The sequence below is a fragment of the Chiroxiphia lanceolata genome, chromosome 2, assembly GCF_009829145.1.
Source record: "Chiroxiphia lanceolata isolate bChiLan1 chromosome 2, bChiLan1.pri, whole genome shotgun sequence".
Lineage (NCBI taxonomy): Eukaryota > Metazoa > Chordata > Aves > Passeriformes > Pipridae > Chiroxiphia > Chiroxiphia lanceolata.
In genome coordinates this window covers 18,439,977-18,466,943 of record NC_045638.1, presented here as the reverse complement: position 1 = coordinate 18,466,943, position 26,967 = coordinate 18,439,977, and the positions used below count along the sequence as shown (strand labels likewise).

Genomic DNA, 26,967 nt, shown 5'->3' with positions numbered 1-26,967 from the left:
CTTTAGTGACCGAACAGGGAATGCATGCAAGTATCACATATACATATGACATCACTCAAATGTAGACAATAAATTTATAGCAAGATTTTGTTTCACTACATAGAAAAGATGGAGAAAGAAACACGGAGTATTCTGATAGTTTAAAAAATACTGCCCCTATGTTATGTGACAACACTTTTCCTCCAGACACATCAGCTTTATCGAAATAGGTACCACCTACCAAAAGACATGATCCCTGTTTTGTTTCAGTTTCAGACATGCTTCCTTAAAACGCAGGCCTTTCATAGGTGTTATAGGCTCAGAGTTTGCCTAGGCTTTGTGCTTTCCTGTAGACCTGAAACAGTAATCCCTGTACAAAAGAGAAGAGTGTAAAAAGCAGGGGCACGTAGTATGGTACATATTTAGCCTTTTTTCCCCCCAAAGTGAGAGCAAAAGTACTAGTCATGCAAGAAGAGAGGCCTGCTACCTACACTAGAACTGCCTCTTGCAATACCATCACCAAGCTTATCAAGATCTGGTGCCCAGTTCAAGTCCCAGTTCTGAAGCATGTATGAAAAACTGCATCTTTTATTATGGAACAGAAAAAACCCCCCAGAAAGTAGATTTCCATTCATCACCACTAAAGAGGGAAAATTTGAAGTAACTACCAGCCACTAAATGCTCAGAAAACCAAGAGCAAGCAAAAGCCTCCAAAATAATAGCAGGTCTTGTGATTTTTTTTTTCACCATTCAAGGACTACAAAAGACAATGGCTGGATAGGAGCAGGAACCAAGAGCAAAGATTTTGCAGTGCTTAAGATTTAGATGCCTGCATCTCTCTGAAAGATGCTGATCTACCTCCTGCACAGAAATCGAGGAGACAGCAGAGATGCCCTCTCTAAAGAGCATGAGATATCTCACTGATAGTGGAGGTTAATGATATTTTGCAAAAATGTGATTCTTCAAAAAGGGAGAAGGGACTACCATGTTTAGAGATTATCAATGCTTAATCATTTTACAGGAGAAAAGAAAATTATGTTTAGTGACCTCAAGTTTCTCATGCTTTTCAAAGATAAATTAGAACTTCAGAGGAAGAATCAGGGAAAATCAGACCCCAAAATATAGCCTCTCTGTACAACTCCTACATTTTCTTTGCTTTCCAATTGTTCCCAAGCTGAGGCAATGTCCAATATGAGCCTTCAAACTAAAGATCACTTTCATTTCATTGAAGAGACAATTCTTTCAGAGGAAAAAAGAGGCAGCATGCCACAATGTACATTTCAAATATTTTTTTCCACAAAGGATGTTTCAATTTCTTGACAGAAAGACCTTTCTAGTACAAGTATCCTGCTTGTCTGGGTTAAAAAAAAAAAAAATCCTACTGTTTTTTGTTCTTCTGACAGCATCGACTTTTTAAACACTGTAAAAACAAACAACAGTGAAAAAAGCATATTCACTCCATCACCAGGGATCACAGACATGGAGGGTCTTACCACACCACTGTATGGCGCAGTAGAACAAGGCAGGGGCAACAAAGCATCCAGGCACTATACCAGAGAAGAATTTGTGAAAACACTTTAGCAGCTTCCAATGCCTCTTGCCTGAAAAATGCCTTGGAAAACAAGTAGCACAGTTGTCACATGAGAGACTTTGGCACTCTGTTTCAAACCAGCGACCTGATGCAAAACACTTCCTTTCAAAAAAAGCTTTACTGCATTTTTTGATGAAAACTCATGTTCACAGATCACCCACCCCACAAAGAGGGCTTGAAGATACTTTTCAATGGTGTCATCTAATATAAAGAATAAAATGGGCACATCATCTAGTTCATGTGAAAGAAAACCACAAGCAAGGGACTTTGAGCCTTCAAACCAACAGAGCTTCCATGGTTTGAGATTAAAACTCTGTTGCACTCTTGCTTTTTCTTGAATTTCCCACACATGGATACAAAAGGCAATGCCCTTAAAGCCCAAAGGACTTGGATTTGATGCTGTAAACTCCAAGCAGTCTGATTATTTTAACTATTTTAGGTGCCCATGAGAACAACAACATTCAGGTCACCTTTTCACTCCCCATTTTCTACTCCCATAGTCCTGGCTTTCTGGATATGGGACAACACAATACCCTGTCAGCCATCAAGCTCTGCAGCAGACACCACACCCCTGAGAGTGTCACACCAAGGCTTGTGGTATGTGTTAGCCAAGTCTTAGTCTCCTCTACAGAGATGAGGGGTCTCCTATAAATAGATACTATTCCAGCAGACGTTATTGAGCTGATGGAGCAGCAGGGAGTGAACAACATGGAAGGAAAGGGAAAGATTTAGCAAAGCCAAATACTGCTAGAGTTAATAATCATGCCCTAATTCAAACCAGGCTCCTCTAAAGCAGGTCAGGTTAATTTTAATTACTGTGAAGTTTTTTTCTTGGCATAAAGTAAAAGGGTTCAAATCAGAATTGCAGCAACCTCTTGGGAGGCAGGAAGCTGCTGTGCTTATCCTATGAGTACCATGACCCAAATTAATTAGTATGCAGTGCTGCACATTTCCTTAAATCATCTCCAGTGCATACATTCCTGGTCTCACATCCAGGGTCACCATAGCTATGAGGGAAACAAAGGATGGTGGTAATGTTTGCTGGCAACTGCTGCCCTGCCTCTTCCATGTGCCTCCACAGGGGCACAGCTGCTGGGGCTAATATCTGGGAAGGTATTTCCTTGTACAAACTCCTACCATGCAAATACAGGTAAGCCCACATGCAGGATACAGCAGGAGATGGAATTCCCAAGCAAAAATGGAAATGAAAAAGTCTGCATGCCAATGTGTGATTGAGTTGATGGCCCATTTAAGGTTACGTTAAGAGGTAAATTTAGGTTACTATATGCACCCTGATAGGAAAGAACCTACACAGTCCAGACAGAACACTACCAGATTTCCACATTGTGCAGCTTGTGCTATAGCACATACAGAGGAATTGTGATTATCCTCTGATTCAAAGCCACCTACTCCACAGGGCTTAACTTAGCCAAAGTGTATGTCAGCAGCAGCACAAACCCAAGGAAGACCCTTTTATGCAACATTGCTGTTACATTTGAAAAAAGCTTTTTCCTTTGCATTCCATAAAAACCCCAAATAAACAACAAAAACAGGCACCAGCAAATAAAATAAAGCTTGCCTTGTTTCATGCTAAGCACAGAGAGGCCATACGAGCACCATCCTGAAAAGCCCTTGCAGAAAGGATCACAGATGCCCAAGCCAGGCCTTATACTTTGTCCAGCAGCCACAAAAAGCCCTGATCATGCTAGTCTCCCACAGAAGGGTTGGTGACAGTGAGTACACAGTTAAGAAGAACTGTAATCCTGATCTCCTTCTCTCAAGCTTCATGTTTTGTATCATTAATTTCAATGCTTAAAAGAAACACAGCTGCCTTGGCAGGTCATGCTCAAGTAAGAAAGGCAGTTTCTGAAACAGTAAGTGCAAAAGCTCCTTAAAAGTCATGATGACCTAGGGGAAGGATTTTAAATTAATTGCCAGTATCTCCTAGCAGGAAACACTGTCATGGTATGTCCTAAGTGCTGTGGGAAGCCTGGGATGCAGGCTATCACTGGGGTGCTCTTTCCAGCCATCTCCCTCAGGACGAAGCAAGACCCACAGGAGCTGCCAAGCCTGAAGGCTTTAAGCACCACAGCTTCATCTCTGTCTGCCACTGAAGAGTGAAGGTTCCTGCTGCAAGTCCACTTGTGACTATGGAAGTCACAAAAAATCAAAAGCCTGAATGTCTCTGGGACCACATGCAGCAGCTCAGGATCAATTCCATTTTGGGATACTGCTGTCATGCCAGTGATTTGGCCTGATACAAGAAAATAATACGAAAATGGCAAATAAACGCAAGCTGAACAAAGCCAAGTATAAAGTCCTGCACGTGAGGCAATTCCAACCATGCATACAGGGCCAGGCAATGAGTGGATTGAGAGCAGCCCTGCTGAGAAGGACTTGGGTGTGTTGAGTGAAAAACTGGGTATGAACCAACATGCATTTGCAGCCCAGAAAGCCCATTGTACTCTGGGCTGCATCAAAAACAGTGTGGCCAGCAGGTCAAGAGCTGATCCTGCCCCTCTACTCTGCTCCGGTGAGACCTCACCCGGAGTACTAAATCCAGCCCTGGGGTCCTCAGCATAATAAGGACATGGACCTGCTGGAGTGAGTCCAGAGGAAACCACGAAGATGATCAGAGGGCTGGAGCACCTCGACTATGCAGACAGGCTGAGAGAGTTGGGGTCGTTCAGCTTGGAGAAGAAAAGGCTCTGGGGAGACCTTGTAGCACCTCCCAGTACCTAAAGGGGCCTACAGAAAAGATGGGGAGGGACTCTATCAGTGAGTGTAGTGATAGAACAAGGGGTAATGCTTTAAACTGAAAGAGGACAGCTTTAGACTAGATACTAGGAGGAAATTCTTTACTGTGAGGGTGGTGAGACACTAGAAAGGTTGCCCAGAGACGTGGATGCCCCATCTCTGGAGGCGTTCAAGGCCAGGCTGGATGGGGCTCTGAGCAACCTGGTCTACTGGAAGGTGTCCCTGCCCACAGCAAGGGAGTTGGCACTGGATAATCTCTAAATTACTGTTCAATCCCAACGATTCTATGATTCTTTGATTTTTCTCCTATGTTTAAACTTGGGTGAGGAGAAGAGATCTCTCTCCACAGAGATCTAATAACCACATGCAAATGCAAAGCGCAAATGTTGGAGCAATGAAGCATATGCAACGAAATGCCTGACATATTTTCTGAGTAAAGCAATAGAAAACACTTTATTTACAAGGTACAGGAGCTAACATAAGGGACGTTTCACACATGCAGAAGACAGACTACTGACCATGTGGAAAGTGGGCACAGCAGTCACGCTCGTGAACACGTATGGAAGGAAAAAGGCATGCTTCCCTCCTACTAATCTTACCATTCTCTTCCCTAAAAAACAAAGGGTTAAGGATCAAGTATTTTAGGAAGGATTACAGTAGATGAGAATTTAAGCAAGCATGATGGCATTTTCTGAATCAATAAACCTGCCTTCTATGATGAGAAAGAGGAAGGAATTCTTTGGGAACTCACATTTTGGCTGGAAAACTGCTTCTCCCCTTCTGGGTCTCCTTATGAAGTCCACATAAGTCTCTTCTCAGGAGCCCTACACAGGGACCCCTTTGGCATGCCAAAGAAGTAACTAATGAACAAAGATACCACATTTACAAGTAGCTGGTAACTTTCTTTTCTTTCTTTATTTCTTTTTTTTTTTAACAGAAACTCAGGTATTGTTTCCATTCTCATCCTTCAGTTAAACCCTAACAACTCTGTGGAAAATAACCCCTTTGAACATAATTTTTTCTAAGAGGGTAGGTAATCTTCAGAAAGTAAATCACCATCCTACAACCATCATACTAACCAATTTGGCAAGTATCTCTACAGCCAAAAAATACCTATGCTATCTAACATCAAACATGAAACAAAATAGATTCATCAACTAAATGCATTTTTGTAAGGGGTAGAAGTAGCTAGCACTGACTGTAACTACACTGGTATTTTCCTGAACTTTTTTCTTTGTATGTTATTATAAGAACAGAAAAGGAGACTCAGTGTGCAGTAATTAACACTATATGTCAGGTTTTAACAGCAGCTGGGACATTCCCGTTAGCCTTGGCAACAACATTTAATATTCCACGTGTGCTGTGCCCTTTCGTTACTGCTGAAATAGAAATCCAAGACTCCAACTTCCCTCCAGTAAAGCACTTAATTTTGCTTTAAGAGAGTGCCTCCTGGCTTTCTGTTTATTTTAAAGATATTTCTTCTAATGTCTTCTCTGTTTTGTATCTCTAGGAGAGGTACATCACTTACTTGGAAGTACAAGTCACAGTCACAACTGTGCTCATCTACCACGAGTGAATCACATACATGCAAAACCAGCATGTGCTTCTGGCTGCCACTTCAGGAAGAAACTCTTCAGTGGAGGATCAAATACCAAAAGGAATAAGGTAGGCAGGGAACTATCTACCCACACACACAGCCTGCCCACAAAACCTGGTAGAAAACAGCCTAGAGGGAGGGAAGGACAAGGTTTGACCATGATGTGCAGAATTTCCTCTCTTCGAGGATGATAAAAAAAAGCCTAAACCATGTTGGGCATGCTGGGGAGCTGACCATAATGGGAAAAACATTCAGCAGATTTTATGACAACAGCCATAGGAAACCCGAGAAAATCCAGAAACAAAGTTTTACAGGAAGATAAAATAACTTTAATGAAATCTGCAGACTGTTTAAGGCTAAAATCATTTGAGTCTTGAGTCTTGTGCTACCACCTTATTTGTCTTTCATTTCAGTTCCACTCACTCCCCAAATACCTACCTTCAGTCTGCCTTGGCTATTTTAAATTAGTGCTTTTAAGAGTTTGTTTTACTCCCTCATTGTTCTTTTTTGCTTCCCTGAAGTTTCCACTGAGGAGTAAGAGGACTTCAGTATGTGGTAGATTACAACAATTTCTCAAACATGGTGTTGCAAGCATATCAGTGGCAGATAAAATGAAAAACCTCAAAGAATTTCAGGAGGAGGTTAAAGATTAAATATCTATTATATGTTTCTCACAGATAAAGTTTGAGGAGAAAAATAGGTATTTTCAAACTATTTGAAAATAATTTAAAGGGAGAGACTAAAAATTGCAGACTAAACCCAGCAAAATAACTTAACTGGCTATTTTTCATTCCATATCATTATTTCTTTAAGTTCCCAGACATTATCTTAATTGGGTGACTTTCATCAGACAATTACCAAGCATGAGAAATCACCATTTCAATTTTAGCACAGAATGGGAGAAATGTCTACGAAGTGAAGGTACACACTGCATGAGGGAAATAATTGCTAACACAGGCTACATCAGCCATATAGAGCAAAGCCCCCTCTACGTTGCATTCCTCGCGTTCGCTTACGTAAAATTTTGGCTCGATGTAACTGTTATCAGCTTTAGTACCTAATAACTTTACTGGCTGGGGCAGGCAGTAATAAACGATGTACTATATTCTGTTACATTCCCCTGACACAGCATGACAAATATCTCAGATATTTCAAGGCTTTTGTACCAGCGCCCATCACAGAGCCTAAGCAGATGTTACATGAAGTGTTCTTGTTTGTTACACCTTGCAAGTCATGGATTCTTGACGGATGTGCTGGAGCAGATCCCTCGCACCAAAAGTTCTCAACTCCAAATACTCCCACTAGTCATCTCTCTTTCCTCATGACTTTTTTTTTTTGTAATACATGCCTACACAGCTCAAGAAAAGCATTTAATTTCCCACAAGGGAAGTTCCATGTGGTAAATTTACTTTCAGCTGTGTGCTTAACAAATACAATAACTCATTTTACGCTTTTGTTTGGAAAAGTGCATGACACTTATGTCAACACAGTTTTGGTAACAAAAGTGTAAGTTTACACACAAACAGCAATCACTTAAAACCTTCCAAAAGTTATTCCTTAGAACAAAACAAAACCAAAAAATAAATCTACAAACATAATATACAGAAAACAAAATGAACAAGAAAATTTTAGTATAGAAGTTACAAAAAAGTATTGAAGATCCAGTCAGTGCTCTGCAATAGTTCCAGCTTGCATGGTGTTTGTCGGCATAGTGTGTGCCCAGGACTTCATTCCAGCAAATCCTGACAGCGCTGCCCAGAACCTAGAACTTAAGATGCTTTAAAAAGAAATCTTAAGGTGATGAAAGCACTGTCTTAAAATACTTGTGTCCCATCAGAAAGCAAAAAGAGGTCGGAAAATCACTCTTGAAGAGATAACTAAGACCCAACAGCAGCCACCCTCCCAAGTGAGCTCCCAAAGGGTGTCAGCAGGTGACTGCAAGCAACCTCTGCTCACCCACACCCAGCAACTTCACTGATTCTGATGCACACTCATCAAGGACTGAAAAGCCTTGATGAACTTGCTCACATGCAAACTGACAAAAATATAGACTAAAAGGTAAAACCAGACACTGGAGAGTGCCGGTTAGCTCTGCCTTGCTGGCAGCACGAGGGAGTCAGACTCCTCCTCAGTCAGCCATCAGTGGCAGGCTCCACAGCTCCAGCTCAGCAAAACAACCAATAAGCCCAAAGGTATGTTTCCAATATTGAGAAAACCAGTGTGCTACTCAAAATGTAATCCTCCTCTGGCTGGACTCCCATCGTTTACTCCAACTTTTGGATCTCCCAACCAGTTGCATTGTTAACACAAGGTGTCCTTTCTATCTGTCAATGCACAGACCAGCATGTGGAAGGCAAGCCAGCTGCTTCCTTAATCCCAAGCCATTAACTGCATACGTTTCCCTTTTTTTTTTGCCTAACACTGTCTTCAGTGCAATTCAACTCTCTGATTTACGTATGGTTTACACCAGGGCAAGTCTTATATTTCTACTGACATTGAAGGAATGTATACACAAACAAGTTTTAGGTTGCAATATGCAATGATTGCTCTGGGCACCTAATAAACACTAAAAAAACCTCGAAACACCCCAAAAATTATGAAGGATGTATCTTACTTTGAATACTTCAAATCAGTTCATAACTTCAAGAAGTCCAGTCTTATTCATGACCCAGGTCCCAGCTATCTTTGAACCACAGTCCTTTCAAACATCTTCCCCTCAGAAGAAAAAAAAAAAAAATCCCAAACATTAAAGCACAAACACATTCCTGAAAGTCATTGGCTGTACATTGGCTAAAATTTCCAAATGTCACATGTACACAATTATCAAAGCATAAAACAAACACATCCACAACCAACGTGGAGCAAGGTACTGAGGTTTATAGCTCGATAGCTCTGCATCTGGCACATCTTTCTGCTAATGAAACATAAGCTCCATTCACATTTTGAAATTGCTGCTAGTCAAACAGCTCCAAAACCAGGGAGAACAAAAGATGTTGAATTCTCATAGTTCTTTGTGTTGCTCATAAATGTTTCCCAAGCCACAAGTCCCTGTGCAAGCTTTTGAGCCTAAAACCCGAGAGACAAATAATTATGGAGAGGAAGACTGCCAAAGCACCAAGACAGAGCAGCAATAGAAAGTAACAAACAGCTGAGAACTAAGTGGTGCATAGGATGCTACCTATTTGTTGCACTGAATGGTGACATCTCCACTGATGCTCAGTGTGTTTACAGGGGAGGGGTGACAGGATTTTGACTGGCACAGCCATTCCTGCATCCAAGTTGTCTGAGGTTCATTGCTGCCTGCAGAAGAAAGGTCGAGAGGGGATCAGGAGGTGTGGATTCTTCACTGGGTACTGTCAAACCAAATTTGCTTTCCCTGGGCCACAGGCTACACTGTACACGACCTGGAATAAGCCACCTTACAAGATGGACGTGGCTCTGTTTTGCCTTATGACCACAGTGAGTATTGACCCAGTAATGCTCCCAGCACAGGATTCTGCATCTGTTCAGAGCCTCACAGGCTCAGCTGAGACCCATTACTTTAATACAACCATCTTTGATGTCCCATATGGAAAATAAACTCTCTCTCCTTACATTTGCTCATACCAGCTCAAACCCAGAGGCACTCACACCTGAACATATTTTAAGGAACCAGACAGGAGAACAGAAAGAATTTTGATTTCCTTCAAACCAATCCAGCCACAAGCACACTTCAGTGAACGCTGGAGAACCACCTCCCAAGTGTGTTACCACACACCTCACCCAACTGGAACCCCAGCAAGATGCCATTTGCTTCATGAGGAGTGAGCCTTAGCCCCACACTCCAGGATAAAAAGCACCTATGTTAAAAGTGTACTAATAAGCATATTCACACATTTTCCACAACATTAACACCATGGTGCCTTGAAGGGTTAGATTTTTTGCCGGTGGGTTTGAGTAACTCACAGGAAGGCAGTTCCCATGGCTCTGTGCAGGCTATTGCAACCTCAGTGAGAACAGCTGAGGAGCTGCACAGAGGAGCAAGGTGATGTGCTGCCTGGGCAGGTGCTGAGGATGCATTAACAGGGACCAGGTGTGTGCATGTCTGAGGAAAGGCAAAGGACACACACAGCCAGGATGCACATGGGGGAGGTCAAACAGAAGAGAAATCCATCAGTTTCCATGGGAAGAGCAGTCATCCTGGAGAATGTGGTAACGCAACAACCCACAGCAGCTCCCTTGGCAAATACTTTACCTCAGTGAAATTTCACTGGATACAATGCTCTCACACTTCTAAAAAGATAACAACACATACTTATCCAAAAACCATCAGTGGAAATACAATACGTGCAATGATTCTGTATCTGGCCGTAACAGCTGTGTATCTCAGGGAAAAGAAAATCCTCACTATGAGAACATGCACCCACTCATGGACAACACAATGCCGCTGCATGAGGAGAAAAAGAGATACCAAGCTTCACTGAGTTTATTGTCAATTTTTTTTAACCTTATCCTGAAATAGACACTGGGCTTATTTTTTAGAGTAATGACTTTAGATATTAGTAAATATTATTCAGAGAATTGCAGATGCCCCATCCCTGGATGCTCCTTCTCTTGAAGTGTTCAAGGTCAGGCTGGATGGGGCTTCGAACAGGTGAAAAAGTGTCCCTGCTCACGGCAGAAGGGTTGGACTAATTGATCTTAAAAGGTCCCTTCCAAACCAAAACATTCTATGATTAGAAAGCATTAATCTCGAAAAACAAAGGTTATAGAAAAATAGTGCATAAAAACCCCTATGCTTGAAACATGACAACTTCATATTATAACATAGGGAAGCAAACTTGAAAAAAAGGTACTGATTTGAGAAAAAGTCCTTTAAGCATTGAAAGACACCTGCAGACTTCGATTGGATTAAAAAACTCTATAAACACTCTGAAAAAGACAGGTAATCAGGCACTGACACAGTTCAGACCTCCCAGGGACGTAATCTATAATCCAGGATGTTTTTCTGAAATGTAACAATTCAAGATCTATCAGACACAGAATTCACACACAAGGCAGCAGACTTCCTCTATTACAGAACCACATGTTTAGAAAGAGAGTAAGAGGGAGAACCTGTAAATATGGTGAAAGCACAAATTGTTTAGGATACTAAGAATATCAGAAATGCACAACATTTTCTCCTCCGCCTCCTTCTCAGACAAGAAGGACTATAGTGAGAAGGCAAAATAAAGTGCCTTTTAAACAGCACAAGCATTGTTGTGAAGATAGAAGGGCAGCAGTATAAAATTTTGCATTTCACAGGTTTTAAGAGAAGATAAAAAAAGAGAAACTAATATTAAGTTTAATAAGAATGAGGTTAATTACATTTAAGAGGTGTATGATGTAAGAAAATATGGACTACAACACTTGGCAATTGAAATCCAGCCACCCTTAATGACCAAAGCTAATCAGATTTTATTATTAATGTTAGACACAAAAGCTCCTGCCTGAATGAAGTGTATAGCTGAATGGAAAGAATGAGGACTGATTCTCTTTCAGAATTTGCTCCCAGCTGTTTTTAAGAAGAAAGCCTGGTTTATGGCATATTTGAACCTACTTCAGACAAGTTTCACGTGAAAGCAAGGACCATTTCTGTGGGTGGTAGAAGCCCCTGAGGTGGATCTCCTGAAGTTACTGCCTACAAGAAAGGGATGGCCCCTCTGGGATGCAGAGAAGAGCTACAGGGATGTAGGAACAACTAATGAGGGAGCTGGATGTGCTGAAGAAGGTGTGAAGGACAGGGGATGGCCCCAGCACAGCACAGTGTGATGTCCCTGAGAACTCCTGGGTTTGCAGACTCCACAAGGCAGCAGTCTGACAGGCATTAATTTCATCCCCCGTTTGCAGTGTTCTCCTCAGTATCTCTTTCTTAACAAACCAACAAACAAAACATAATACATGTACCCACTCTGCTCCAACCACTTTTCTTATTTGAAAGCAACAGTTTGGGGAGTACAAAGAAGAAAAAGTGTAAAATTATGTCAACGCACAGTTCCCAAGAAATTACATTGTATTATGCTTTTCAAACACTTATGAACAAAAATCGTTTCCATTTTTGTTCATTTTGTCAAGTAACAGCCCCACTCCCCATCTTCTACATACAAGATGGCCACAGGTAGGACTTCTGAGAGGAGATGCACAAAGCAGTGCACGGGTTATTACTGATGACCCTCCCTCCAGGTGACACAAACCCTAAGTGGTGTTGAAGACAGACTTTCAGAAGTATTGAGGGAGCTAAAACCCCAGTGAACATCAACGACAGTGGTGGGCTCTCAGCCCCTAAAAATGAAGAAAAAAAAAAATCACCTTTACTAAGCCACTTCTACATAAAATTTTTGTGCAAGCAATGACAATCAAACGGCCCTAATGAGAACCAGTCAAACACATTCTTGCCATCAGATCAGGAAGCTCAACAACAGCACTGGGGCTCCAAACAAGTCCTGGTGAGACAATCACATCAGCCTCAGCCTACCTAATGCCAAGGCAACAGTTATGCAATGACAGAAACAAAACTTTGTATTCATGGGGGACTGTATTCCCAGCTGACAAAGGCTTCTTTTTGTGACTTCTTTTTGAAGTATTTAATCTGAAATTTGTGCTCTAAGTCTCCACTCCAGACTGACCACACTGCCATTGCCCAGTCAGGCACAGTTTGGTCATCCAACAATGCTTCTAAGCAAAGAAGTCAACAGACCTTGGAGTTTTTTGTTATCATCACCATTATGAGCAAAATGTTCAAGAAATGTTTTCTTCTCTTCACTCCTCTTTTCCCCAACTGCTACATTCAGGACAACACATTCTATACAGACATAAACGATATATTTCATACATAGTTGCAGACCCACAGCCTGCAAGACTAACTTTGGTGTTTGTATAACATTTTAGGATTAAAATAAAAATGTGCTTCTCCTCAACATGAATCACTGACAAAGATTTAAAACAACTTTTTGATTTCGAACTGCTAGCAACTTAATTTACTGAAGAAAAATCAATTTCATACACTTAGCAGCAAAGACATTTATGAACAATTTTACATGTGTTATCTTAAAAATCAATACACTTCTCTTAATAAGGCACTAAAAACCATTCCTTTCTCTCTTTCCCTCTTCCATCCCCATTCCAAGATTTATTGGACATTAACCCATGGCAATAAAGTAAAAGTGTAAGGTAAGAGAAGAACAAACAGTAAGGGCTAGACAGCGGAGAGGCTCTCCACTTTGCAGTTCCACTTCATACCAAAAGTTCACATAGGAAAAGCATAGCCTAAAAAGTGAGTATCAGAATATGCCTGCAAAAAAATAAGCTTTTTGATGCTGATTTGATACAGCTGTTTGGTTTGTTTCACCCATCAGAGTTGCAGAGGCCACAGGAATCACTACTTTAACATACACTGAAAGGTGTGTTGAAAGTTAAAAAACTTATTTAAGAGATGGTAATTCTACAGGAGTCTGATCTTCACTAAGCTAGGGAACAAACCAGTTAATAAGCATTTAGAAATTAAGGAATTAGGTGATGCGAATTAATTTAACAAAGTAGCAACCATAGGAATTCTGTCAGCTTCCTTTCGCTTTGGATGAGTAATTAATTTTTTTTCTTCTTAATTAAAACCAGAGACAGTGCCAGCGTCAGTATGTGCATATTAACACTCGGGTATGCACTGATAGCTCTGCTTTAGCAGCTGCAACCTCTAAGCAGTAACACACCATTGGCAAACTAAATCAAAGATACAGCTGCATTTTTCTGTCTTTTTTTTCCCCCCAAACCTCATAACTTCCATTATTACTTAATTAATTTGGATATATTGTTGGTTGAAGGAGAGCTCGCAGAAGCAGCCCACACTAAAAGGCTCATGCTAAAAGGATGCGAATGCTCAAGGTGAATGCTTACTACCGAGTGACCCATGTGTACTACGAATCTTTCCCTCCCTAGGGTCCCATTTCTACTCCTGTTAACACACTCATGCAAGCGCTACCCCCTCCCATAGGTTTGGGAACAGAAGCTGCCACTTTCCATCCACACCCAACTCCCTCCACCACGCAGACCCCAAGCTGCAAGAGGGAAACGCACACCACGTTATTCCAATAGCCCGCAGGATTCCCTAATGCTCACACCGAAACGCATCTCGCCCAGCACACGGGCGTACCCAACGCTGCCCACCTCCAGAAGGCAGGTCGGCTCTCCCTCCTGTTCCCCGAGGCTATTCCTTCTCTCCCGACCACACTTCATCCCCCCGCAAAAACTGATCTAGGGACGCGGGTTTGGCGCAGAGGGGCTGAGCAGCTCCCCTCGCCCCGCCTCACCCCGAGAGGCAGCCGGTCCGACACCGAGTGGGTGCCAGCGCCGAACGGCGGGACCGGGACCCGCGGGGAGACCCGGGGCCGCTCCGGCCCGGCGGCCGCCCCTGCACCCCCTCGGCTTCTGCGGGACCGCGGCAAGGGACGCGCTCCGGCCGGCCGCGCACAGCCGCCTGGAGAAACCACAGCTCCGCGATCCCGTGTTAACACAGATTTATTTTCAGAGGAAGGGAGCGCTCTGCAGCTGGCGAGCGAGGTCCCGTTGCCCCGCTAGACAGGAGGCTCCCGCGCCCGTCCCCGCTCCCGGTCCCTGTGCCGAGTTCCCGCGGCAGCGGCGCGGAGCGAGGGGGGCGGAGGGGCGGCCGTTCCCCCCCACCCCCGGCGCTGCCGGGGCGCTCAACAGGCTGGAGTTGCTGCCGCCGCGACCCCCGGGGCTGCCCCACACCTGCCCCGCTCCCTCCCCGCCCTCAGCCGCGGCTCCCCCGCAGTCCGGCTCGCTTACCCATGGCTGGCTCTGGTCGCCCGGGCGGTGCGGGGGGAGCAGGGCAGGGGCTCGCTCTGCCGTGCCTCGCCGGGCTGGGCTGTGCCGGGGTGAGCCGGGCTGTGCCGGGGTGGGACGGGCGGCGCAAGGCAGCGGCGGCAGCGCAGCTCGCACACACTGGCGGGCTCCGCTCGCCTCCGGCGGCTGCGGCGGGGCGGGAGGGGCGGGCCCGGCCCCGCCTGCCTGCACCGCCCGGGGGGCGCCCGGCCCGGCCGGCCCGGCCCGGCCCCGCGGGGCACGGGGGGCAGCGCCGCCCGGCGGCCGCCGGGGAAACTCGGGGGCTGCGGCTGCGGAGTCCCGACCGGAGCCGGGGGTCCCCGAAACGAGCGCTTGTTTACATATGTTCGTGTCAGTGTCATACTGCTTTCCTCCAGTGTGTCATTACTCGTCCTCAGGCGGCTGCCAGGGATGAGCAGCCGGGGCCAGGCAGGACCCTTGACCCTCTCTCCTCGGAAACCTTGAGCTGAGGACACCCTTGACCTTGAGAGGCAGCTGCCTCTTAATGTTTCTCTGTGACAAGGGCAAGGGCACTGTACCCAAACATAACATTATTTCACTGTTATCTGTATCCGTGCTCAGCAATGTGATTCTTACCTCCACACCCCCCTCTGAACCGACTCATGCCGCTTTTTCAGCGTCACACAGCACTGCGGGAGCTGCCACTTAAACGACGTTCCAACCACATAACGGTGCTCGCAGTGACTTTGTCATCTCGTCAAGCACTGTGAGGAATTAAGCGCTGTGTATTAGCTTTTGGAAAGAAACAGTAAATGGGACCCCGAAGTAACAGGCTGGGTGGTTAGGGGGCATATGGATGGCTTCTACCATCGGAGATAACCAGTAATCCCCAGCCCATACCTAGACACGCTGGAGGTAAAAATAAGTGTCACACAGGAGTGAACACTCACAGACACGGAGGATGAATATGGAAGAGTGTGGCAAAGTCAGCTTTTTCAGTTTAGTTGCTTTCCTGAGTCGGACTTTTACCACTAGAACAGTTTGATTGCTTCAGATGCAAAGGCCAGTGCTTCAGTCAGAGTAAGTGCATCTACATAATAAGTGCATCTAATATCAATCCGATTGTGCTGATTTACATTAATTGGATATTTGGCATGCACATCTTTTGTCTTTGTGACAACAATAGCACCCTAATTTTCTGTTATTTATGTGAAGTATAAGGATATATTTCATCTTCTCCCATGATCATTAACAAATTGATCTATTCAATTATGTAACTATATTATTCACTATAAGATCGATTGCTTAAGAACATATTAATAAGATGCAAAAGCAAAGGAGTGACAAAAGTGTGAACCCTAATTTTCAAGGAAATTTGTTTGTACTTTGCCTGTAGTTTCAGGCTCCTGCTCTTAAAGTAATGTGTGTCTGTGCTCACATAAAAAGTTGCAATGTTAATGTGTGGTTTCTTTTCCATTACAATAAAAATCCCAGTCTGATCAGAGGCTTTTGCATTGATTAAGGTACACATCTGTTTTTCCGGTAAGGACTACAGGTCCAACACCATACAAGCACTGCAGGATCAGGGAGTAAATGCCTCTTCTCTAAGAGGTAATAAGTGGATTGATGCAGTAAGCCATTTTGTAAAGATAAGGGGAAAAAAATTATAGCAAAGCTGATCACTAGCAAGCTGCTTCCAGACCCTAGTGGGAATTAAAGTAGATGAGATATGCACCTTTGAAAAATTAGATTAATTATGGAAATAGCACATGACCCTTAACTAGAGCAGCACTAAATAGCACTGAAATATGGTGGGAATGGTAGGCAAATGGTAAGAGCATCCCACTGTTTGCAGCACTATGTGCTGGTGATGGTATAAAATATTTTCTTTTTAAAAATGTACTCTTTAGTTAAATTTATTCTGTGAAGCTCTTGCAGCATACTGCTTGATTAATATAAGAATCTGTTGAAAAATATCCCCAATTCGGACTGTGCTTGCACTTATGGGTAACTTTGCATCATTGAAATCCATGGGACTAGTTCCTCAAGGAAAGTTGAACAGTGCTGTCCAGATTGGGTTTACAATTATGAGGTAGACATTCCTATGATAGTGCGGAAGAAGTTATGCATTTTAACACATACGCAGTGAAAGGAAGGACTCCCTTTCTGTCATACTCAGAAATGTTGGTCATTTTTCTGTCCAAAGAGTAAAGCAAAGAACAGCTGTCCAAGTATTGGCTATGGCTCTGCAGTCAGTGGGGATTTCCACTCACAGAGATGCTGAGTCTCTGACAAGTGAAGAAAGGAACTGACCAGACTGATGTTGGAAGTTTTTGGTTCCTTAAGCAAAACTACATTACAATATTCAATTGGGGTCAAGAAGGCAGGAATAGAAAATCTGGCTGAAATTTCTACTAGGAATAGAAACTAATGGATTTCATTTCAGAACCAAGATGTCTGTAGAAACAGGTATTTCCCTAGTTGGGAATTACAGCTGGATTCTGGTCCATGTTCTTGGTCTTGTATCTAGTACACAATGAAGAGAAGAAAGGCTGGAGTGTGCAGCATTTCTGTAGCTGACTCTCTGTAGCTGAATGGCTCCTTGGGTGCTACACTTGTAGCTGTAAGGTAAGGCTAAAGGCCTGCTCTAAATTACACTGGGAGCCAGACTGATCCAGACAATGCTGGCATCACAGGATTATAAAATGACCTGGTGTCATTGCAGATTTGAACTACAAAAGAGAAAGCAAAGGTTAGAATTCTTTGTTGATTAATGTCCTTGTCTACAATGGGTGCTCAAAAGCTTTTCCATAGATTAGGTAACAACCTACAAACATTTCTCTAGATGTAGTGATACTCTGATACTAATGTGATGATACCAGGTACTTCAAAAGGCACCTTCATTCCCTGCAGCAATATCCTTGGAGTATCTGCTAACCTAGTCTGGAGCAGTGTGTTCATCTTTGGAGGTTTTAAAGAGGCCACCTAATGTGCAGAAGAAAATTTAACTGCAATCTCAAGATCAGTCAGGAAGAGGTAAGATGGCATGGGATGGTCTCACTAGTTGTAACTGAGGGTGTGGCATCAGTCTGAAATGATGTATTTTACCATATTTGACCATTTCCAGCAGTGACAGGTGAAACAGATTTTGAAAGCAAGGGAAGGTTCATTGCACATAATTAATTTTTTTTTGTTTTAATTTCCCAGGCTCCATCTGTTTCTTCACTTCTCCGGTGCAGAACATCCTATCTCTAAAATGAATCCCTATTTTCTTTGTGGACAGAGTGGTGTGACAGCTGCTGCTGCCGCCTCTTTGCTTCTGTTTTCCACTCCTACTGGCCTTCCTCAGGCTGTCTAACTAGACAGATTGCTTTAGGTATGAAACCTTCTCAACTAAAATCAGAATCAAAGGCAGTACGTTTCCACTTAATGTTTTAGCTTTGACTAAACATTCAGTTGCATTAAAGACAGTGTTTTAACAAAAAGATGTTCTAATGGGTTGCATGCTTCAGTGGGTTCTCAGATCCCATATTGGCTGTATGTGAGGTCCCTTCCCATGGCTCCCTCTGCTAATAGTGAAGCTAGTGGTTAATCATGATACTACCTCTTCTGACTACTACACAGGTAGTGTCAGTGGATAGCAGTCATTGCCACTTTCCAGAGAATTAGAGTGAATGTATAGGGTGCCACTCCTATGCTTTTGCAAAAATTCTGCAAATTTCCAAAAGATTATACAATCAGGGACTCATAAAACAGCTTCCTTTTGAATGTTAACATTTAAGGAAATCAGAAGTGATAAAAACTGGGTTTAGTTGTAGTGAGTGCTCTCTGTGGCCTTTCTCAAGGGGGGTTCATTTGTCCTCTCTAGGTTGAGCTTCTGTGATTCCATGTACAGTTAAGGCCTACTGGGACTTTTCTCTCCCATGTGATCTTCTGTTCAAAGTGCTGTTACAGAGGCCACGGATTTTAAAGAGAAGTAAGGTGACAACTGAATCACTTTATACCCTCATATGTGTGTAAAGAAGAGCTGACCTTTTTGGTCACCTCTCAGCATCTCAGCGTAGACTAAGGGGAATGACTCATGCTCTCCTGGGTTGTTTGTACCTGTTATGTGAGGTTGATCCACTTTAGACTCCAACTGCTGCCACCAAAACCCTTTCTTAGTGCTCAGTGCAGAGAGCTGCTTGCAAAGCTCATCCAGCAAAATGCTGAACAAAATTGTTCAGATCATTGGTACTGTGTAGTCTGAGGGAAAAGAAAGAAAGGAAAAGATAAAAAAGGGAGAAGTGATTTGATGCAATTTAGCCAATATTTAGATACTCCTCCTAGAATTTAGCAGTCAGGTATGATACTGTAAGAAATAAACAGTCTTCAAAATTAAAACTGTTTCTTATTACCAAGTAGGTCACATTTCCAACAACTGTTTCTCAATATGTAAATATAAGCTGTGATTGCTTTAGAAAATATATAATTATATATTCAACAGAATGCATATTTTTTCCCAATGCAGCATAGTTAATTTTATCTGAAAATTAGTGATTACCATTTTGGTGTTAATTATGGAGTACTAAATACATTTTCAGTGTTAAAAGATAGACTCATCTCTGTATTCATATACCCCAAGTCACTTGTATAATAAACATCATCGTTTTGTGATTTTAGAGGTACAAAAAATTTTAGGAGACATCACTGGAAATGAAGGATTAGTATGTTTACTGGGACCTCTGGGAACTAAAGAACCATCTTTCACTTTCCTTGCATGAGGGACGTTACCCTAAGCACAGTATTTTGTAGTTACGTGCATGGATATTCTGTGAGCGTCCATGAGAGATCCATGTCTGGGGGCCACCAGAAGGAAGATTACAATATTAGCTCTTTTTATTCTGGATATACACTCTTGCTTCTGTGCCTTTCTCTCTCTGCATGCCACACAGAAACCCACACCTGGTAGGCAACCATGTAGGAGATAGTATGAGGTCTGAAGAGCATGAGTGGTCTCAGTAAAGCATTATCTAGAGCAGAAAGCTCATGAATGAAAGAGTAAATTAACATATCTGAAAAACAGATTACCGCTATACAGAAAAACCACAAGTGGATACAACCTTTCCTTCCACCTGCAGCCCATCTCATTTCATCCTCCCTGAGCAATCTGTGAAATGTAAATGAGAAATGCTGACAACTCTTTCTCCAAGTGTGAGAGAGAAAAGTCTTCTTATCTGTTGCTGTGTGAATCACGATACAATAATCCTATGAAGGCATTCTTCCAGTTGCCTCATTCTAAAACATTTAGGCTCAAAAATGCACTTGAGATTGGTCATAGGTGAGTTCAGTCTAGAAGGCTTGGATATAAACCTTTTCTGAAGTGCTTTGCTAAGTTCCTGTTGTGAAGTAGGATCATGTGGGCTGGAGAGGCCAGCCTAGGGTCTTTAGGAGGGGCTGAGTCAAATGTACGGATTATCCAATATTTTCATCAGTACCAGTGGGGAGATTTGAATGTGGAATAATTTGTGAATGAAGAAACCAGGCAGGGGCACAATGCTCTGAAGTTCAGTACTTATGTTCCTTGGGTATGCAACTTCTGTGTGAGCATATATGCATTCACTGCAATATCCTGAAAATAATTGCATACACATGTATGTTAGCCCCACTCTCCAGCGACATCAATAGACTTAACCTCAGTTTTCTGTTGCACTGCAAATTAAGGGAATAGACTTTATTTTAAGAATGTTGAACACATGGCTGCCATCCAATAACTTCAGTATGGCATCCACCCAAGAAAGTGCTCCAAGGCAGCCTAATCAGGACAGAATTCCTGGCAAAAGTACATTTTGAGACAAGGCTCGCTCTCTTTTTCTGAAGTAGAAAACTCCTTTGATGGCAGGCACAGAGAGTGTTTAAGAACATTCTCAGGTGGCTTTTTTTGCAAACTGAAAATTAAACTGAAAGAGCTGTGAAGAAAAATTGCAGGAGTCATTTTAACACTTTTCCTGATCTAGTTGGGCAGCGGAGGCTGAGTAATAGCCAGCTGATTTCATTTTAGTTCTCTTTTTTTTTTTATTGTGTCTATAGGCACAAGCTCATAACTTATTACAGGTTTTAATGCTGGTCTGTAAACATGAATGATGCCTTAAACAGTATCACAAAGCTGAGTTAAATTTACTCCTAATGGGCTACTCAGCTTTAGATTTCTACTAATACATGTTACAAAATGCTATTTGGGGTTTTGTGGGGGGATTTTTCTTCCCCCCCACACACTATGTTTTATTGCTTCTGTACTGCTCTTCCTGCTTTGCACAATCCAGTTCTGGCAAATGGCTATACCCAAAGTTGTGGTTTGTGACAAAAATGTAATGTGTTGGAGAAAAGATGGGAGTGACTCAGTGACCCAGCAATGGCGTAATGTGCTTGGCATACCCACAGTGCCAACAGGCTGCAGAAGATGGGTGTCTTGGGCTGTGGGAGCTACAGGAGCTGGCAAAACCCTGCAGGTTTTTCACTGGGAGGTAATGGAAATGGGAATGATGCACAATATCCTCCATCAGCTTCATAAGGTGTGGTTTTGGAAGGAAGGTGTGGTTTCGGATCTGCTGACATCATGGAAACGCTTTGCCTCCTTCTGACTTCACAGGAAGCCAAACATATTAGACCCACTGGAAATGTGAAACTCAGGGGTAAAACAGCACAAACCACTCTGGTCAGATGAGCGAGAGCCCTCCTGGCAAGCCCCACCAGGATAAATGCAACTGAGGAACTTGAAAAATAACAATGAGATGATGTTTTGATATTAAATATTGAGTTTAGAATATTAAACTTCTCATTCCCTAGACTAATAAACATGGTGTTTTTTTCCTTAAAAAAATCCAAACAACTATTCTAAATATGAGCATTTTCTTCCTGTTTTCAGTCCAGACAGCAATTTTTTTGCAAATGCATGAGTATGTGATTAAAAATATAAAAGCAGAACACATTACTCATCCATACATAAGCATTCTCCAGTTAGGAGAGATGAAAAAGTAAGTAAATGAAACTGTCAAGTGTATTATATTGGTAATAATTTTATCTTTTATTTATAGCATATATAAGATAGATAGGAGAGCCTGTATTTTTTAAATAAAGAACTCTTTTTTGAGACTTGTTATCTGATTCTCGTTATCCTGGATATCTTGTTCAGCAAATAGAAAAATAATACCATACCAAGTGAGGAATGTAATAAAACTTTTTATTAAAGCTATATTAAACACATTCTACTGTCATAGGTGGATCTGGATTCTTACTTTATGTACTTTTTTTTTAAAAACAAAGCTCAGACTGAATGTGAGTGTTTCTCAACTGCCAGATAGCCTAGAATATTAATTTTGCTCTCCATATTCCAAGGAAACAGCTTCTTTGTGTTTAAAAGATGAAAGGGTCACAGGCAAACCAAATGTCACATGAACCTGGCAGACAAAATGACCCAAGGATGTTAAAGAAGTTATGGAAACTGCAGCTTGGGGAATTCTTCCCAAAAGACAATATCAGTTAACACCCCGTGGGCTTTCCCTGTTTGAAGTCCACTCTGAAAAGGACACAGAAGCACATGCCCAGGACTTGAAACAGAGTGTAAGAACTCATGCATATGAAAGCATCAATGAGATGGTGCTGTGATGAGCTTGGAGACCACCCAGAACCCCAGTGGTAGAAGACTTGCAGGAAGAACAGGAGACAACACCTACCAGGGGTTTTCAGAGCATTTCCTGCAGTTTTACAGAAGAGAGGTTTGAGGCAGAGGTAAATGAGCCTGGCAGGCTTGCAATTAAGGCACCAAACCAAGCAGGAGCCAGGGAAAGGTACAGAGAGGGAGGCAAGGCTCTGCAGGCAAACCCACCGAGGGAAATAGGGAGAGGAAGTGATGAGCAAAAGAGGAGACGATGGCTGTATTTAAGAAAAGAAAAAAAAAAGGTCTTACTACAGCACTTTTCTAAGGCACCAGGTGCTGCTTCACCTGCAGTTACATCTAGCCACATCTCTGAGGCAACTGGACACATGGCTTGCGTAGTTTTTTTCCTATGACTCCCACAGGTTTTGAACCCTACTATTATAGACTTTCAGGTTTAAAAATTCCAGTGGTAAAGTTAGAAATCTGTAGCCATCAGAATAATGGGAGATCCCCAGAGAGAGCAAACACTCCTATGCAGAAAATTTATTAGCAGCAGGAACAGAAGCCTGTATCAGCACTTTACTGGTGGATAAATCAGTGGGTTTGCTAATGATGTTTCTGTTCTCTTGATTGAATTGGATTTGTAAGAGAAATGCAGCTGCAGACTGAATTGCTTTATATGACAAGAGAATAATGAATAGCCAATCCTGAACACCCAGGGTTTCTGTATATATGGGATAATTTAGCTTCCGTTCTTGTTGTTATTATTTTATATGCAAATGAAATTATCGATGCCTTTATATAATCACTTCCTGGATCACATTTATTCTAGAGTTCTTGCCTGTTTGTTAGAGAAATTTCTTCCCCTCATTTTAGCCAGGGTTTAACACTAAATCCTAGTCCTGCTGGAGCCTGTGGGAGTTTTATTATGTTATAGATATGACCCATCCAGAGGGCAATGAAAGTGAACAGAAAATATTGAAACTGCTTGTGGGTATGAGGGTGCTATTATTTATTTGGAGATAGAGTCCACTACCTTATGCTATTAGCTGCATGTTATGTGTGCTGGATTTTGCATATTTGATGTTTACTTAACATGCACATCAGGTTCTTTTAACAATAGTGTTTTGGAGATGGTCTGGCTAAGTGCCCTCATCAGCCTCTTGCAAGGTTGTTCTCTGGGGTTGCAGCCAGTTAGTCTTTATGTGTTTTAAGCTCTAAATGGGCTACTGCTCCCACTCTGAAGGATCACGCCAAGCTGAACCAATGCCTGCTGGAAAAGCAGAAAACGGGATGCCAGCTGGCCAAGAGGGCTGAAAAGAGAGAAAAAGAGATAAAATCATTCTTACATCAAGAAACTGCCTTAGCAACATCCTCATCTACTGGGTGGGAATAGATCACAGTTGTCTGGTTGGTGCTCCAAATGGCTGAGCTCCCAAGTTACAGTTATGCCTTGCCATTGAAGGTGGAGTTGACAGAGATGTACAGTTGAGACACACCATAAATTAAACAGATGGATTGTGAAGTCCAGGCACTGTATCCAGCAATTGTTTCTCCCACTAGGGGAAAGTCTTACAAAAACTTCCCCTGGTGTTCAACAGGATTGTGGTGGTTCACTGCACTGCAACTTTAGAAAGGCTTCGGGTGATTGACTGGAGTGGGGAGAAATGAACTGGCACTGACACAATTCCCACCACTTGCACAGCAGTAAGGAAATTTTGTCCCTTAGGTAGGAAAAGAGGAGAGAATGATCTCCCCTCATTCACTGATGGGTCAGGGACAATGCTGTGGGAAAGGTCTTGGTACTTTCTGCTTTTAGTGTTTATGGTGCCAGAGGCACTGACCAGAAAAATCTGGTCACCCAGATTAGTTCTTGTTTGCTCTGCTGGCTACTGAGTGTCCAGGCAACATTTTTTGCCCTACAGGTGAGAGGTAGACAGGAGGGTAGGAGCTGAGAGAGCACCATCAGGCTGCAGAAGAGTATTTGCTGGATACAAGTTAGGAAGGAGCCTTTGTGAAAAAGAAGATGAGGGAGGAAGAAAAGGGCATAGGTATGCTGAAAAAGACTGAGGTAAAGAGAAATCCACAAAACTGCTCAGCCGGATCCATGGAGATCTAAAGTATTCCATATGTGGTCAGAGAAATGCGTAACAGTGCGTAACCATTTAATGCCAAGTAGCTTCGTGGGGATGGCACTGGTGGGAGAGGCAGTGTAGGTGTTCTTCCTACATTTAGTATACATTCAGATGTTATTTCAGGCCTGGAAATTGAGGCTGCTGAGCCATTTGATATTTTAAAGGTTGCCTGACTAAGAAGCATATTAAAAAAGAAAACCTCAAATTTAAATTCTGGAAACAAGGAAATTAAAATAATGTTGGAAAACCAACAAACACAAGTTTTTTTTTCTTTGCAATTATTATAATAATTTTGGGCACCCTACTAGGAAAAAAATAATCTGTACTGTACTTGAGATTCTGCTGAATGTTTTCTAGCATTATAGTGGTTTTACATAAATTCAGACTTTCATAAGCCTGGCATGAAGGAAGTTAAAACAGCAAAACAAAATTGTTTAATTACTGATTTGTAGTAAGGTATTTAAAAAATTTTGCCAATATAAACAGTTGATATGTTTTATTCCAGTAGAACCTAGTATCTTCTTGGATTGAAGTGACCAATTTTGTCATGCTGGTGGGGACCATGGCACTGCAGGCTGTGCCAGTAATGACAGTTTCCACAAAGTAACTAGTGCAGCTAATTATCATCAATGTACCTACCACAAAAAAACTTTAGTCATAGCCATGCCACAGAAACAGATTTCATCTTGCTAGACTTGAATAATGCAAGTAACACTGCTAGACTAAAACAGCTATTGAAGGGAAGAGACAATAAGGCAACTCTTTTTCTCCTTCCAAACAAGATTTAACTGCTGGTGACAGGGAAAGTACAGGACATCTTTCTAAAGCAGGTCTGCATAGTAAAACACACTTGGGAAAGGCAAATAAATACCTAATCTCATTAGAAGTTATCCATGGAAGCACTTTTGCAAGCTGGAAATACATGTTTATGCTGTCACACTGGAGTTGTAGGTGACCTGAAGAGGGATCTGCTCAACAGAAAAAGCAAAAGAGGGAAAACTGAACACTTAATTTTGTCTGTCATTTTCTTTAGAGTAGTTCTGGAGTAAGGACTTTCTATAGCACAGTGCAGACATTTTTTCTGGTGTGTCCCTGAAATGAATTCATCATGTGGCATTTATAAGATCATGTTCTGTTGTCATGGAACTGTCATGTCACACGTATCACACACTCAGCATCAAGGCTTTCAGAGCAGGCAGAACAGTTTGCAGCCGGCAGAAAAAGATTACAAGGACCACAAGGTCAGTATAAAATTATAAAAACAGCTGCCAGGAGTGCTGCTCAGCTACAGGGCTTCTCAGAGGAGGTGCCAAGGAAGGACTTCCTGTGTGCCCCTGAAAACAGGGCAGGGCAGTGACACTAAAACAGGACCACAAACCAACTGTGGCACTGCTGAGACACAGCTCTGTGGCAGAGCAGTACAAATGAAAACATCCTGTTTTGCTCAACAAATACTTTCTTCTCTCTAGTGCAGTGTGGTCTGGTATTACTGGAAATTCTAAATTCATCAACATATACATAGAAAATTGATAAAAAGTAATGACTATTAAACTATCTTCCCAGATGCAATAATGTAATGTCTATTTTTTTGATTGCTCTTGGTTTACAGTCCAGATTTATATTCAGATTTATATGGTGCAGTCATGTAAGGATTATTCTGTTTGGAGCAAATAATCAAACTTGTGTGTTTCAAATGCATTGCAGCACAACTGGCTTAAGTTTTAGGTCAACCTCAGCATTTTTCATGAAAGGACAGTAGAATGGGAGCCTTCAGCTATTATTCAGCCACTTCATGGAATATGCTACAGATCAGAAGTGTGGCCTTTGATGAGTTATTGCTTAAGTAAAAACATACTTCAAGCATTTATTTCTGTCACAACAGTAACTCCACTCCTTCTGTCCAGGGGGAGGATATTACATAGTTGTAATTAACACAAAAAAAGCCCAAGATACATAATCTGTACCTGCATTTACATTTTTTTGGAGCTCTCTGACAAAGGACAATTTAACTTGTGGCATTCCTGATATTTTATTATGTTTTGCAAGTGAGAAGCAGGCCCTGCAGTCTTAACTAGCAGAAGTAGAGGTGACAGGAAATGGAATTTCCTAATTAGTTTCTGCAATGTATTAGATGATGTGGTTGCCGGAGGTAGCAGAAACTAGACATGATGACTCGGATCTTTTCCTGTCCAATTGTGGTGGTTTGGGCTAGGCCTTCCTTGGTGACCAGTTTGTAACCAAGGAAGGGTCCAGATTTACCCAGTATTCCCTACGATTTTTACGTAAGCCAGACTATAAGAAGAAAGGAGGAGAGGCCTTCGCTCTCTCTTTCCTTCCGGCGGCTTGGAGGTGCAGGTTCCCTGCTGTTGAGTCTGCCGTGTTGGGGAGCGAGGCCTGGTAGGGCCTTGTCGACCTTGGGAGGCGGAGGTTGCCGGCGATCGTACCGGAGCGACTCTCG

General features: G+C 42.4%; 1 protein-coding gene across 3 annotated transcripts in view; it reads right to left on the bottom strand.

Annotated features, from left to right (window-relative positions):
• Positions 1-14,930, bottom strand: part of GPM6B (glycoprotein M6B) — a 108,320-nt gene extending 93,390 nt beyond the window's left edge. The window contains exon 1 of one of the 3 annotated variants that reach the window (XM_032679389.1): positions 14,742-14,930. In XM_032679389.1, coding sequence (XP_032535280.1) covers positions 14,742-14,745 — 4 coding nt within the window. In that variant the 5' untranslated portion in view covers positions 14,746-14,930. The remainder of the gene's footprint in view (positions 1-14,741) is intronic. The other 2 variants (XM_032679391.1, XM_032679384.1) reach the window with 2 other exon arrangements.
• Between the last annotated feature and the right edge of the window lie 12,037 nt (positions 14,931-26,967).